The following is a 15,935-nucleotide window of genomic DNA, read 5'->3' as shown; positions in this document are numbered from 1 at the left end:
AAATGTGTTCAGAAAAGTGTATGGTCTGCAGCATATAAGAGTTGTGCAACATGTAATAATCTTTGGAACAAGGATGTGGTGGTGGTGGTAGTAGTAGCAACAGCTGGATTTATTGTGTGACCATAAGTGATAACGTGAAATTTTAACTTCTGATAAATAAAGTACATAAATTTGTTTAAGGTGTAATATCTCTGAAATATGGAAGACTCCAAATATGGGAATTCATATAAATAGAATGATTTTAAACCCCCATATAGAGACATTTCCATATTCTACACATTGGTATACTTCACCACTACAGATTCTCTCATGGGTTTTGTAAGCTACTACATTTGAATAAAGATAATAAATCCAGGAAGGGTCTGAATTATTTTGTAAATTTATGAGAAGCAGCATCTGCTGCATATTTATTGCAATGTGTGCAGATTATTGGATTGCTATATTTAAATACCTGCCTTGATTGCACAATGGTTTAGTGCCATGTGAACATGCTTCAATGACCCTGAGCAAAGCCTTGGGCTCTCGCACTTCTCCCTTTTCCTCCTCCCACACCGAAAAAGGACTTCTCTAGCATTTAGGTTCCTTTTACAGAAACTTGAGTTGTCATTTTGTACATAACAGAGATGGTAGTTGACAAAATTTAACTAAGGCTTAAGTTTAACTTAGTTAAAGAAGGACGTTTCATAACTCATAGTTTGAAGGTGGCTGGTTTTGAAACTGAATGACGCAAACATACAGATGGAACCATACTAATGTATCAAGTTGATCCGTGTCTCTGTAGTTTCACCAGAAGTTCCATAATTTTTTTTTAAAATGGTGGTGTTATACTTGCTGCATGTGTGTACTCATATTTCACTGTTTCCCTCTTTTTAATATATTTTTTTCTGTTCTGTGTGTCTTCTCTTTAAAATATGCATACTTCTATGATCTCCATTTTTGCATAATGTCCCATTACAATTTGGAGTAGGCTGCAGTTGCCAACCACAAAGCTTTTCTTCGAGTGCAACTACCTCCAGAATACCATAGTGGTGGTATGATGGGCAAAGTATGTATCACTCTTTTCTTTCATCTTATGTTTTATAAGTGTTTCTATGCTATATACTTTCCCTTTTCCATGCTTTTGACAGCATTCTTGCCAATATTTCAAAATGATACTGAGGGCCCTTCTATATGTCCTTTTTATTGACATTCATTATTATTTGTGTTCATGATGCTATTGGGATGGTCACATAATCCCTCTTTCAATACTGTTTGCTCCTACAAAGGTTTTGGGACGATGATTCTGCTTCTTTTCCAATCGGTACATATTCCAGTAACTTTCTACTAAAATCCTGTAGCTGTTTATAACACAAATGTTCTGGTTTATGTTTATCCTGCTTTTGGTGCGCTGTAGCCCCTCTGGGCAGCAATAATGTGGTAACATTGGGAAACAATCATAGAACAAACTTAGGCAGAATAAATGCACCACTAATGTGATATTATTGTGTCAAGAGCATGTTGTAGAATACACCCACAATAACAACCATCTGAAGGGGCCCTTGGCTGTCTCTCTGATTTTTAAAATAGTTTAAAATATTATTTAGTTTATATCTCTGTCCTCCCCCTCCTTCTTACATTAAGCTCTTAGTGTGGGGTGCTCTGCAATATAGCTCCTTCCCACACTGCCTGAGAAGCTCTGGACCAAGTTTGAAGAAGTCCTCAATTTTGCTTCCATGCCAATATTGTCCCAGCTTTCCCAAATGGTGTGGAGAAGAGCCTCTTCCCATGTTACCTAGTGGTGTAAAGAGAAGCTGCACTATAATGCCTCCCATGCTATCAGTTGGGACCTAAATGGTCATATTCTTGTTTAAATGGTAAATATGGATAGGTTCAGAGTTTCAAAATGTAGCTTTGTTGTGGATAAGATATTTAGGTAATATTTTTACCTAGTATCAAAAACATTTCTTAGCTTTAATGCTACTGATTAAATTGAAGTCTTGAGCATACTCCCACAGGTAATGCATTTAATAACTCTATAAGTCATTTTAATGAATTGTGCTTATCCATGCTTTGCAGTTACTTCTAATGAATGGTTCCTGCTATGCCTTTGCTGTCCAGTTATTTTTTTTATTTATGGCTTTATGTTAATATGATAGGAAGAATCTTTGAATTACAGTGTACCCTATGATAGCTGAACTAGCTACCTTTTATTTTCTTTGGCTGGAAAAGGAATACACATTTCTTGCATCCACCTACTTCTTCCAATTTTGAACATACTTAATTTTAATGGAAAAGTCTTCCGTTATGCTTGTAGATATGTCTTATACATTTATTACATTGAAAAAAAGTCCTGAAAGCTTTAAGGTCTGTATAATTGATTTGCTTTGCTGAAGACAAGGGCTAGGCATAAAACCAGGGTATTTAAATGATTGCTGTCTCCTGTATGAATCTGTACGGCAATTAAGATGGACCTCAAAGGCTCTCCTTCCTACTCCCCCACTAACTGAAGTAAGATGAGTGATGACTAGAGAAGGAACCTTTTCCATCGTAGTTCCCCATTTATAGAGCCCTCTTCCCAGTGAGGTTCACCTGTGTGTTTTTTGGCAACAGGTGAAACTATTTGCCCTGGCTTTTTACCAGTTGCCCTTTCATCTGCTACTGGATTTTAGATTTTGGCTTAATGCTGCTTTTTATTGTACTGTATTTCTGTTGCTATAGCAATGGAGATGCTTCCTGTCCTACCAGGAAGCCCATACCTATATGTTCACTGGCCAAGGAGGATCAACTCCAGACTTCTCTGGTGATCCAGAGAGTGAGCTAAGGGCAGGAGAGAGCTCAGGGACAGGAAAGGACAACAGTAGGTGCTGTCTAAAAAAGTTTCTTTTATCGGAAAAAACCTATACCGCAGTATTAACATAATTAACAAAAGAGGTATACAACCAAGTAGACCAACTGCAATGCTTTGATATAGCCCTGTGCCAGTTTTAGATAATTTATTTTTATAACAGAAGCAAGAGAAGCAGAGCAAAAAATAAACCAATCAATGCCCTATGAACATTGAAGCATGGACGGGTAAAGATTTTCCTTCTCTTCCTCCTTTTTTTTGCAAAATGCAATGTGACCTAGTTTCCTCTGAGCAGAGCCATCAAATTGCCTACTATGTAGGGTTTGTTCTTTGTGATATACTTAAAAATACGTGATTTCTCCAGTCTGCTTAGAATTTTTTTTTTAAATTCTACAATCTTTGCTATGTGGAGTTGGAACATGGAAAGAAACAAATACAGTGTTTGAATTATGGAGAAAGGGTAAGGGAACCCTTAATGAAATCCATGACTCGCCCCAATGTACCAAAATGATATTCCCCCCTTTAGGCTTCGGCAAGCAGTAACTAAGGGACCCAGGCCTCTGCTGCCTACAGAGCCCACTGTAATTTGAACCCTGGAGGAACAGTATGTTTATTGAGCTCACCTGATCCCTAAAAACCACACTGTGCCCTTATTCAGTCCATCTTAATCACAACTCATTGTTTTCTGGAAAATGTTGGAAATGATTAGTTGGCAAAATCTTTGTCACATAGGAATTGTTTTTGTAAAAGCACCCCTTCATGTACTTCCTGTTTTAGCACAGAATTGTGATGGTAATATGGTATGTTTGTGTGCAGACATGTCCTACTTTACACTATTTTTGGTCTATTCACAGGTTTTAGGCATGCTCATCATAACTGGCTTTCATTTCCAGTTTCTTCATTCAGATATTGTATAATCATACACCATTTGGTATGAGGCGGCTAATAAATGAAATAAATAAGAAGAATGAAAAAGACTTTCCCTACCATCTCCTCTCAATATCTGCCAGTATATATGGTTCTGATGCTATCATAATGCCCCTGAAGTGTCAGATTAACATAACTCTGCTGGTTGTAGTTGGTATATGTGTTAGAACTTAACAGTCATGATTTTGTTCAGCATTCTATGCATTCTGAGATTTTTAAAAAGCATGTGAAATGCCTCTCATGGGGCTATACTGCTTTGGACTACAGGCTAGGGATTAAATGTTTAAAAGCCACCCTATGTTGAATACAAACCTCCCTGTACTTGGAATACTAGTACATCAGGGAGAAGGGAAAAGCCCTTCTTACTGTGCCATGCTAGCTGTCTTTGGGGATGAAACTTTTGAATGCTCCCATACATCAATCATGTGATGTCCATTACAAAATTCACATGGGATCAGAATATATCGATTGACCTTCAGTTAGCAATGGGACGTGTCCATCTTATTATAAATATGCAAGTTCTTCTCACAAACAGTAGAAAGCACAATTACACAAAAAGGTGGCTGGGACAAGGAATCTTGCCGTGCAATTCTCTGCCTTAACCAGGGTGGACATGTGCCATTGGAGTCCAAGCCATTCACAAATTGTATTTTTATTTTTGCTTCTTTTATGGGTCTGTAGCACTCTTAAAGTTAAGGTATTTTTGTTCTGAGGGAGCAATGAAGAGAATCCTTGTCCTTGAAGTTGTGATTTTGAGGGGGTCAGTTTAAAAGGTGTGGGGTGTATGTTGGGATGCTCCTCCCTTTCAACATGGAAGTGGCAAGAACAGGCTACAGAATTTGTCTCACCAGGCATCCAGGAACCTACGGTCTGGATGGGGTCTTTTTATTTGGGCAGAAGATGCAACCTACTTTTGGGTAGGACTAGCTCTCTGTGTGTGTGAGAGAGAGAGAGAAGAGAGAGAGAGAGATCTTTAGCATGGTTTAAAGGCTAGCTACAAAGATTTTGTTCGGTATTCCTGTAGTTTTCTTTTCATATACAATGATTCTACAATCCCATAAAGTCTCATTTTTATGTTTGTGTGTTTGTACATATATACGTACACTCATTTTAGTTTATAGATTTGGAAAACATTGCTTAGCACTATACAGAGTTGCTTTTTCCCTTAAATTATAGTATCTTTGTTAACATTGTTTCTGTTTGTTCTGTAAATAAAAATGAAAAAACAATATATAAAACATAGATGTAGCCCAAAGATATATAACTTTTCTTGTATATTCTATTTCTGAGCCTAAACCGCTAAGTAGTTGAGAATACTGAAGCTATTGTTTGTAAAATCTTGGTTTTTTGGACATTCTTTTTGATTATGGGTCTGTGCAGATGTAAACTAACATTGTCCTATCACAATCTTGTGCATGTTTATTTAGAAGTGAGCTCTACTGCATTGTGTTCAATGGGGCTTATTCCCAGGTACATATAGGTAGGCTAACAGCCTACTGTGATTAAGAGATCAGGAGTAGGCTATGGAATTGTGTGTTCTTTCCTGCTTTTTCCAGAGTAAATTTTTCTACCCTTCATTGCTGAGCACACTGATGGGAGCCTTGGTGCCCCTTCCTTCCATCTCATGTGCCATTAATGACATATAGTGTTTGAGTCCCTCTCCCATTTGGTTGCCACTTAGCAATAGTGGCAAAAACAACATTCTACTCCTGTGCCCAAGCTATCATAGGTTACTGTGTTTCCAGTTATGGTCTTCTTCAGAAACAGTAGACGTTTCCAAACCTCATAATGATTTTAAAACTGTATTTTAAATTGTGGAGTTTTGCAGAACAAGCATTGATATTCTGAATGGTGTGTTTTTCGTTCATGATAAATGCTAAGCTTTTTACTTATACCAAGGGCAGGGAACCTGTAGTCCTCCAAACTCCCATCAGCTTCACCCAGCATGACCAATGGTCAGGAAATATGAGAGTTATAGTCCAACAATATCTTGAGGCCTACAGGTTTCTTGTTCTTAATTTATATGATATTTGCTATGGATGGATGGACAAATTGTGCTTTGATTTCAACTTAAGCATTTGAATTTTGCAAGAATTCAGGCATTATTGTGTATGCTATTGCCTGTTGTATGCTGCTTCTTTCCTAAAATGATTAAAATAAATTATCACCAAGTATATAATTGTAACTTGGTTCTAATATTTTGATACCTTGTTTTCAGGCTTCAAGTGGCAATTACTACTTCATTCCATACATTGTAACACCTTGTGCTGATTATTTTTGCTGTGAGAGTGATGCCCAGCGGAGAGCCTCTGAGTACATGCAACCTAATTGGGACACCATCCTGGGGCCTCTCTGTGTTCCATTGATGGACAGGTTTATCAGCCTTCTCAAGGACATCCATGTCACATCATGGTAATTTTTGCCCACTTTCCACTTTTTACTATAGCTGTTTTAATTTGTTTATTTTTAAAAAAGAAGTTTTAGGACCTCTAGCAACCATAGATTTCCCCTGCCTAATACATTGGTCATGGTCTTAATTTGATCCAAACCGTAACTCTCTCATGCAGCTGTTCTGGTAAGGTAGACTTAGTAACTTGTGGTTATTTTCCAAGATACTATCAGTAAGTAGAATCAGAGCTGTCAGGCCAGCCCTTGGGAGAAGAAGTAGGTAAAAATCTAGTGTGGATTTCAAAGCCCGTGGCTGAAATAAGATGCTTTCAAACTAGTATCCCAATCCCATAGGGCTGTAACTTTACCCTGCCACAGCAAACTATACCTTGGCATATCTCATCAGTAAGACAGGCTTTTACACATTTTGTTTTTGAATAGTAAACGTTATTTACAGAACTTGTTGCTAGTTACAATGCTGATTTACTGGTGGATAAAAGCTTACAGACTAATTCAAGATCTTAATTGCAGAGCTTGGAAAAGTTACTTTTTTGAACTACAACTCCCATCAGCCTAATCCAGTGGCCATGCTGGCTGGGGCTGATGGGAGTTGTAGTTCAAAAAAGTAACTTTTCCAAGCTCTGCTTAATTGTGAAGATCAGATATGAGAAAGGGACAATTTATATTTGTCTGTAGATTAATTAAGTTGTGATGATGTTTGCAGTGACTGAATTCAGGGGTGGGAAACTAGATCTAGCTGATGGGCCTGATCCAGAACTCTACCACTTTTGCAGGTCACTTTGACAGGTGGGCAGGACTGCACACCTTTCACTCACCTGACATCATCATTACATCAGGTGATTCAACTTCAATAGAAAGAATCAGGAGCATACTCCTGATTTTTCATTTTCAGGTACAATTGCAGAGAAAGGTTAACATATTTTGTTAATCACATTTCCCTCATTTTTGATACTATTACCATATGGCTTAACCCTTTGGATAAGTGGCATGCATGGAAAAATCTAAATTTCCTATTCATATCATACTATAGTGATAGAAGAATGACTGCTTTTATATTTGCAAATGGTTTCAGATGCCGGTATTCTTGAAATTTTAGCCAATTGCTTCAAAACAGCTCATAAATATATTTCAGAGACACAAAATGGTTTTTTGTGTTCTCTTATTAATATTATAATTCCATTTTTAATATTACAATCCCATTCTTACTTTTAGAAAGCTCAGAGTTGTCCCATCTAGGAAGTCATTGGGTTTACACTTGTTTAGGTTCTACCCTATCAAATGCTCCCAGTCCATTCACTGGGACTGTTCTAGCTAGTTAGGCATGACTGACAGCACAATCCTATATATAGATTCTCAGAAATAAGTTTCTTATTGAGTTCAGTGGAGCTTACTCCCAAGCAAGTGGATGTAGGATTGTGGCATAAGCCCCTTGAAATGAATTGGACAAGTTAGTTGCACTCAGAAGTAAAGTTCCATTCAATGGTGCTTACTTCCAAGTGATTGTAGCCTAATGCTTACCTAAAAGTAAGCCCCATTGAACTTAGTAGAGCTTTACTTCTGAGTAGACATGCATAGAATTGCACTGTAAATGTGATGGCTTTCAATGCAACTTGGTCATTACTAACTTTAGTTGGATTTGAGTTATGGATGATTTCAGTTCCTACTCTATTATGAAGATGGTCATAACACATGCATTTATTTAAAAGAAACAAAATAGCAAAAGTCTTCTACTGTTCTTTTATTCTGTCCTGCTATTTATTTATAGGTATAGGTTATATCTGGATGAGTCAGAAATGATACTGTATTCAATAAAAACCCTAATGAATCATAAACCAATATGTGCAATCTGGTTGTTCACATATATAGTCTGTAGAAGATATTATTTTAGATTTACTAATGTTGATTTTTAAAGAAGTTATGTCAGTAGAGACACTTGGCATCTCTCCACATATCCCCCAAAAAGGATCCCCCTGAAAAATCAAGGTTTAATGCAGGTGTGGGAAAGTCCCATTATCCCTGGCCATTGGCCATGCTTGTGGGACTGTTGGGAGTTGTAGTTTAGCAACATCTGGAGGCCAAAGATCCTCTAACCCAGGTTTAATGTTTTGCTGGTAGCAGTTTACCAGCCCCAGATGGCAGCTCAGATAGCAATGATGCTTTCCCCTCTGTTCTTAATTCCTCTAGTACATATTATAAGGAAACTTTGTTAAATGACATTAGAAAAGCTAGAGAGAAGTATCAAGGAGAAGAGCTGGCAAAGGAGCTGACCAGGATTAAACTTCGTATGGATAATACTGAAGTCCTGACCCCTGACATTGTAATCAACTTACTTCTGTCATATCGAGATATCCAGGTATGTTATTTTCTGTAAAATATGTAAAACTATGTCACCATAGTATTGTTGTTTTAGAATGATTTTACCCATTGTTGATTTGGATGTCTTTAAATTAATTTTAAGTTCAGAACCAGTGTTTTGTTTACAGTAACTTGCTGCAAATATTTGTGCTTTTCCTCATGATATTCATCAACTAGAACTGGAAGTTGAGAAAATGAGGAAGCTGAGTTTAATTTAATGTGTTCCCTTTACTTAGTGCCCTTCAGTTGATAATTTCCCACTAAGAGATTACTTGTAGGGCTGCTTTTTATTTTTTAAAATTTCACTGCATGCTTGTCTTCAGCTAGAAATAGAATAATGTTTAAAGAAATGTCAACCATGTAGTTGAGTGATATGAGAAGCTTGTTAACATAGGTAAGAACACGTTCCATTCAGGATTGTGTTAGTTCATAAATCCTAGTCCCTATAAATTTGTGTGTGTTCCTTGTAGGCAGAGAATATATTTCTAGCAGATTTTGTCCTACGATGAAGAGGCCATCAAGGAGAAAGGCTACAAATCTTTTTAAATAGTTGTTGATCATGGTAAAAATAAATAAAATTAAAAACTATTTGATGAATTTTGTTTAGTAATGTTATATTTTATTACCCTTTTAAACTGCTATTAGGATTATGATGCAATGGTGAAGCTGGTAGAAACATTGGAAATGCTCCCATGTGATCTGGCTGATCAGCACAATATCAAATTTCACTATGCATTTGCACTGAATCGGTAAGATTAAATCCTATGTACGTACATTTATGGTAAACAGAGATAGATAGCTGTTCCATCAGTGCAGTGGAATCTAACTTAAAACTATAATTGCAACCACAGACTTACATTTGTTAAATAAGAGGTGGCTGAAACATTATTTGTCTATGTCCAAATTCAATCCATATTACTTAGATCACTTTTCAGCTAATCCGCATTTATCTCTATCCTTTTTTGTTCCAGAAAATATTTTAAAACCACCCATCGACTCTATTAGACTAGATTCTGCTTAGAGGGCTGATAATTTTAGCATGTGTAGCTTGTTATTTAAAAGTGTAACTTTAATCCAGGGTGCTCTCATTAGCTGCCCAAGTGACCTCAGTGGATAAGATTGGCTTTTACCAGCTTTGGCTAGCAAGACAATGGCAGCCATTTCTAGTTTGGGATAGCCTGACTACTGTCATCCATGCACAGGTAACCTCTGCAGTGCTCTCCATGTGGGGCTGCCCCTGAGTTTGGTATAGAAACTATAGCTAAATGCAGCATCTCAAGTGCTCGCTGGGACAGAATATTGCCATCATGTTATTTATAATAGGCAAGTGACCTAAGATTGCTTACACCACAATATGAAAATACAGTGTGTGCTTATTTTAAACATCAATTACTTTGTGAATGGTTTCATCATACTTATTATAGGCTCAACTGTCCTGAATTGTCATTACTGTGCAATATAACACTGAGGTCATGATTATAAATGATAACTTGGATAGCAAGCTGTTGGTGACAGCTGTTTCAAGGCTGAAGTCATAGCCTAAATATTGTCAGTAAATGAACATGATGAAAAGATAACCAGACTCACTGCTAGGACAAACAACATGCACCCTTTAACCCAACACCTCAGAGACTCTTTTAGCTGGTAGCCTCTTCCATTCACAAAAGGTGTTGAGTAATAAGAGAGAAGGAATAACTTCTGATGGACATAACATTCTGGTGGATGTTTTAAAATCCCACAATCTCTAGTAAAAGGAAACTGAAAAAGCTCCATGTGATCATGTTGTTTTGGATGTATATTTCAAAGCTTCTGAACAATTAGTGTGGCCGCACCTACCCTGTGGAATTCCCTCCCTTTGAATATTAGGCAGGCGCCATCTCTGCTATCTTTTCGGCGCCTTTTGAAGACTTTCCTCTTTCAACAAGTCTTTTAAGTTGAGACCTATCCCAGTCTGCATTTGTGTTAGAGTTGCTTTTCAATATGTTTTTTTAATTGTTTTAACCCCTTTTTAAAAGATGTTTTTAAAGCTTTTTAAAAAAAATGTTCTTATTTTGTTTTAATGTATTTTAAGGTCTGTTTTTATTATGTTTTAAAATGTTTTTAGCTTTCCTGTTTGCTGCCCTGGGTTCCTGCTGGGAGGAAGGGCGGGATATAAATCAAATAATAAATAAAATAAATAAAACAATGTACACATCCTTATATTTAAATAATATATGATATATGCTGAGATCTAAAGGCTAGTTTGGGCATGCTCAATGACTTGCATGCAATCAGTATTATTTTTCAACAACAGATTCCCATCACAAATAGCTTTTGAAGCTCTTCTGAGTACATAGATTAAGAAGAAACTGGTTTATTAACTTTTGAGAGTAGATACACAGCAATCTTCTTTCTTAATTTATTTCTTATTCCATGCTATCGCAGAACTAATCTTTGTGTAGCCCTGATACTCATATTTTTCCTTCTCGAAATGTAGACTTGGAATTTTATATATATATCATTTTAAACAATGAGTAGGTGCAGTTACTGCTTTTATTAATCCATTTCATATCCATTTAAATAAATTCCAGGTAGTCTTCTGAAAAATGGGTGGTGCATAACTTCAAATAGGATGGAGTTATATTTCGTGCATGTGAAATGTTCAGGCTTTTAGCTTTACATTAAAAAAAATGGAATCTCTTTAAATCAGCACAAGATTTTGTATGAGAGAACCAGGAAGAGAAACACCAAAGTAATGGATCACAGAGTAACAAGGAAGTTGCTGCAGTTCAACAGGCCAACCTTGGATAGGCGATCTTGAAGGAAAGTTGTCTTTCTCTTCAGGGTCACCATGAAGACAAGGGCACCACCCACTTTAATTTTGTATTGTTCAATTTATTGTCTGGCAGGAGAAAGTGAGATATCTGTTATTGGGTGGTAACTAGAATTGTGTTTTTGATGCCCAAAGTGAGCGTCTGGAATGTAAGCTTTTTGCGTGTTTTCAAAGTTGCTTAATACCACTAACTGTGAGAGACTGAAATGTTTAAGAGTAAGGCCCTGCCTTGGTGGAAGATAGAGAGGGAATGCTTATATTGCTCTTTGTATGAACCTGCATTTCCCTAGAAAGAGATGGATGATTGAGCTGGTGGTAAATTATGCTTAATGCTGCTAGGGATTTTTTGATCAGGTGTTCACTTTGCAATAAATGGTTGGTTGGGGATTAGCTGTGTTATCTGTATGGTTAGTGGGTATGCTTGGAGTGAGGCTTGTGGAAGGTTGCTAAGGATGTATTTGAGAGAGGTTACTGGGACGGGGGAGTGTGGGTGCAGCTTCTATTTCAGCGATTCTCTTTAGTTGCTAATGTTGCTGTTTTGTTTTTTTGAATTTGGTTTTGAATTTGATTTTGGGGTAGTTTTTATGTTTAAGAGAATATTTGTTTTCCTGTTAATCATGCTTTAAATGTGTATTTTGTATTTGACCTTCATTTGTAATATCTTATTTTGATATTTTGTAAGGTTCTCTTTGATGCTTTAAGTTAGGTTGTGAACGGCAGTGATTTGATTTTTTTTGGAAATGTAAAACCATTTAGAAATTATTTAAATAAATAATAACTACTGTGAAAACAAAGTATGAATTACTATGCATATCATATTTGATCCTCTCCTCTCCACAGCTATTACTTCAGTTACCTGTCAAAAATCTCTCCCCACCCCATTTTTATTTTGGAGCATTTATTTCTCTATCTGCATTATAAAATTGTTTCACTAGCACCTTGTACTTCCTTTCAGCTTGATTCTACCAACATTAGGCATGTCTGTACCAAGTGACTACAATGGATCAGTACCAGCGTGATATACCTGAAATGTGTATTTTGCCTGCCTCTTTGACATTGACTGCATATGACGACAGTGTGCTATGCCAGTGGTTCCCAACCTTTATGAGCATGGGACCCCCTTTGTACACTCAAAAAATTTTGTGGCCCCACCATGCTAATTGTAATTTTAGTCTCTGTTAATTGAAAAAAATGATGTGTAGCAAAATCGTATCGTCAAATATCCCTTTCCATTAAAAGTTTCCTGCAGACAGGGAGGTGTTGCTTTCTTAATGTAAAGATCCAAGCAAATTGGTATCTCCCTCCCCCCCACACACACACAGGGACTGAAGATGTACAGTCCTGTCTCCCAACACCAGTGGGTTACAGTGCTGGACTAAGATCCGGGTTCAAATCCCCACCCAGCCATGAAGCCCACTGGGTGACCTTGGGCCAGACACTGTCTCTCAGCCTGTGTAAGGATAAAATGGAAAGGGGGGGGGACCATGTGCACCACCTTGAGCAACTTGGAGGAATGTAGGATATAAATTCAATAATAAATAAATAAATACATTTCAGCTGCAATACCAGGATCCCAGCCTCAGGCAACCTGCTGAGCTTTTTTTTCTTTTTCTTTTTTTACTACTACTACTACTAATAATAATCAAAAAGCAGCAATGTGTTGGTGAAGGGGATGCTAGATTGTGCACTGCAGACAACAAGGTGCACAGACTGAGGAGGGGATTAGTGCTTTTAGGCCTTGGGATGATTGTCAGAATGGATGACTTGGCTAGTGTGCACCTAGGGAATGAAAGTGGAGCAGAAGACAGATCAGTGCGCACACGCACCCACCCACAAACACACATGCCCCTCCTGCAAGCATCTGCAGGAATGCATGTTTTCGGGCATGTGGGAAGGGGGAAGCCCTCAACTGCTGCTGCATCTTGGCCTCAGAAATGGAGGGTGAGCAAGTCCTGCACTTCTTCACTGCTTCTTGGCTCTGTCTGGACTGAAGGCAAGATCTGGGCAGCCTCACAAATAAGAATAATCTTTAAAGGAAGTGGCAGTGAAGCAGGAGCCAAGAAAGGCAGGTTGCAGGAAGGAAGGGGGAAACAGCTTTTCCTTGCAGCCTTGCTTTTTTTTGCTTCATGAAAATCCCTTTTCTCTTGTTCAGAGCAAGGGCGTCATCAGCAGTGGTAGTGCGAGGAGATGGGAGTCAGCTATAGTAATCCCCTCTTCTTCCTGGTAGCTCTGCCCTCAGCCTCCTTCGTCATCTGCCACGTTTTATAGGCAGACACCTGCCCTTGGTGCACCTGAAAGACATTCTGCCGCTTCAGCAAAAGTCCTCCTCTCTTGTTTGGAGCAAGAGGGAGGTGTCATCTGCAGTGGCAGTGGGAAGCAGACAGCATCCAGAGAGGAAAGACTTTGAATAGATAAATACATAAATCATTTATTTACTGTTTGCAGTTCCCCCAGATTACTTTGAGCCCCCCCCCGGGGGTCACGGCCCACAGGTTGGAAACCACTGTGCTACACTATAGGAAATATTTTTTAGTATTCTGTTTAGTATTTTGTTTTGCAATTCTGTATCCAGCATCAAAGCTATCATAACAAAAAATATCTTGCTAATTGAAAAGATGAGATTTCAGGATTCTTATCCCACCCCACTCCCCACCTGTTTTAATTATAGTTAAAGTTCATCTCCAATACATGAGAGATACATTAAAATACATTGTGACGAAACTTGGTGAAAACTTGTGAATATCTTTGTGGGGGTATTCTATGGTTGGTAGTGACTAGAAGTTGGATTTTTTGTGAGAGTCTCAGTGTAACATATCACTGTTTGCCTTTATATCTCCATGGAAGCAAGTGAGCATACTTCAAGAGTGCATTCAGTGCTTTTGAGATGTTAAATACAAGCAAAAATTTCTCTAATTATGAATGCCAAGTTATAAAGTAGCATACCATGTTGAAGAATGAAGGAGGACAGCAACTTTTTAATGGGTAGATTTACAAGTTTAAAAAGGCATAGGGTCTTTAAGTAATCACAGAGGGTATAAGAGAAAAGTAATATTCCTTGTGTTCTGTTAAAGGTGATATTCAAAAACACAATATGTATAGGAGAGATTAATTGTAGGAGTTATATAATAATGGGTGGATTTACATGTGTATTTCGTCTGGTAAAGAATGGTGCTTCTTCACCATACTGGCACACATCAAAAAAGGTAATTTCTGATAATATACTTAGCAATTATGGGACTTCTGTGGTGGTTAGGGATGGGCGAGAAATTTGATGGTTTGCATTTAAAGCCAAATTGATCAAATTTGCACTTTCTGAAACAACATGAGAACTGAAACACAGCCATCCTTCGAAATTCACACGTATCCAAATTTTGTGATGCAGTTCTCCAACTAAGCAATGTTTGCAAAAATACATACATTAGGGAAAAAATGAATATATTAGTGAAAATACAGAAATGCTTTGTTAGGAGAAATTGCTTGCAAAATGGGGTACATTAGTCAATATTGCATACAAATGTGTTTATCAGGAGAAATTCTCACTAAAATGCTGGAGAATCTTCATGTATATATTTTTTTAAAAAATAAATTGCTACAGAAATGGGGAGAACCGAATTCAGGATTGGAAAAATAAGAATTCTCACTAAAATGCTGGAGAATTTTCATGTATATTTTTTTTAAAAAAAAAAATTGCTACAGAAATGGGGAGAACCGAATTTAGGATTGGAAAAATAAGAAAATGAGAGCACTGAAATTGTCAGATCCTTCCATCCCTAGTGGTGGTTCACCTGAAATTGCCTCTGTAAATTGGGGGATGACATGCATACAAAAACTATGGGATAGAGTATGAACATATTTATTCTATTTCTGCAACAACTGCATGGTTTAAAATAACTAGCCTGCATTTTTGTTCCATTTGTTTTCTTTAAAGGGGGAGGGTTTAAACAAATTCATGAAGGAAAAAGTTGTCAATGGCTACAAGTAATTATGCGTATATACTATCTCTGATATTGGAGCTGGTATGCCTCTGAATGCCAGCTGCTGGAAACAGAAGTGGAAAGAGTGCTGTTGCGAACAATGTCCTGCTCATGGGCTTATTTATTTATTAGATTTATATCCTTTCTCCCAGTAGGAGCCCAGGGCTTCCTATAGGCATCTGGCCACTGTGAGAACAGGATCCAGGACTAAATGGGCCTTTTGTCTGACCAAGTAGGGTCCTTTTTATGTTCTTATACTAATGTTTTATTGAATCTGGCCAAACACCTAGTGAAGGTAAATTGAGACTTTTTTTGTCATCTAGTGCGTGTTACATCATGACTGAATTTACCATTGGAAGGAATTGATCTGCTTATTTAAGCACAGCAAGCTGTGTGCTACAGTTTTGTTTCTAAATGTTTTCAAATAAAATAGAATAGGTAACTTAAAAATAGTGTGGTTGCATTTTGTGAATTGGCATTCCATGAAAAATGTTTACAGCTGATATTTTCCAGAACTGAATGTTGTTTCATTGTGAGTAGATAATGGGAAGTGCAGTTGCTGTTACCAGTTGAATGCTTAGTAAAACCTAGTGTGCTGTACCTTGCCCAACACATGTGGCAGCTGTTTACTTTC

The 15,935-nt window shown here is 37.5% G+C and overlaps 1 protein-coding gene across 3 annotated transcripts in view; it reads left to right on the top strand.

Annotated features, from left to right (window-relative positions):
- MAP3K15 (mitogen-activated protein kinase kinase kinase 15) overlaps positions 1–15,935 on the top strand; it is a 138,803-nt gene that overhangs the window by 38,341 nt on the left and 84,527 nt on the right. For 2 of the 3 annotated variants that reach the window (XM_061627256.1, XM_061627254.1), the window contains exons 4-7: positions 968–1,045; positions 5,970–6,163; positions 8,345–8,513; positions 9,161–9,264. In XM_061627256.1, the coding sequence (XP_061483240.1) occupies positions 968–1,045; positions 5,970–6,163; positions 8,345–8,513; positions 9,161–9,264 (545 nt within the window). The remainder of the gene's footprint in view (positions 1–967; positions 1,046–5,969; positions 6,164–8,344; positions 8,514–9,160; positions 9,265–15,935) is intronic. The other variant, XM_061627255.1, reaches the window with a different exon arrangement.

Source organism: Rhineura floridana, chromosome 5, assembly GCF_030035675.1.
Source record: "Rhineura floridana isolate rRhiFlo1 chromosome 5, rRhiFlo1.hap2, whole genome shotgun sequence".
Classification (NCBI taxonomy): domain Eukaryota; kingdom Metazoa; phylum Chordata; class Lepidosauria; order Squamata; family Rhineuridae; genus Rhineura; species Rhineura floridana.
This window is presented reverse-complemented; position numbering and strand designations above follow the sequence as displayed.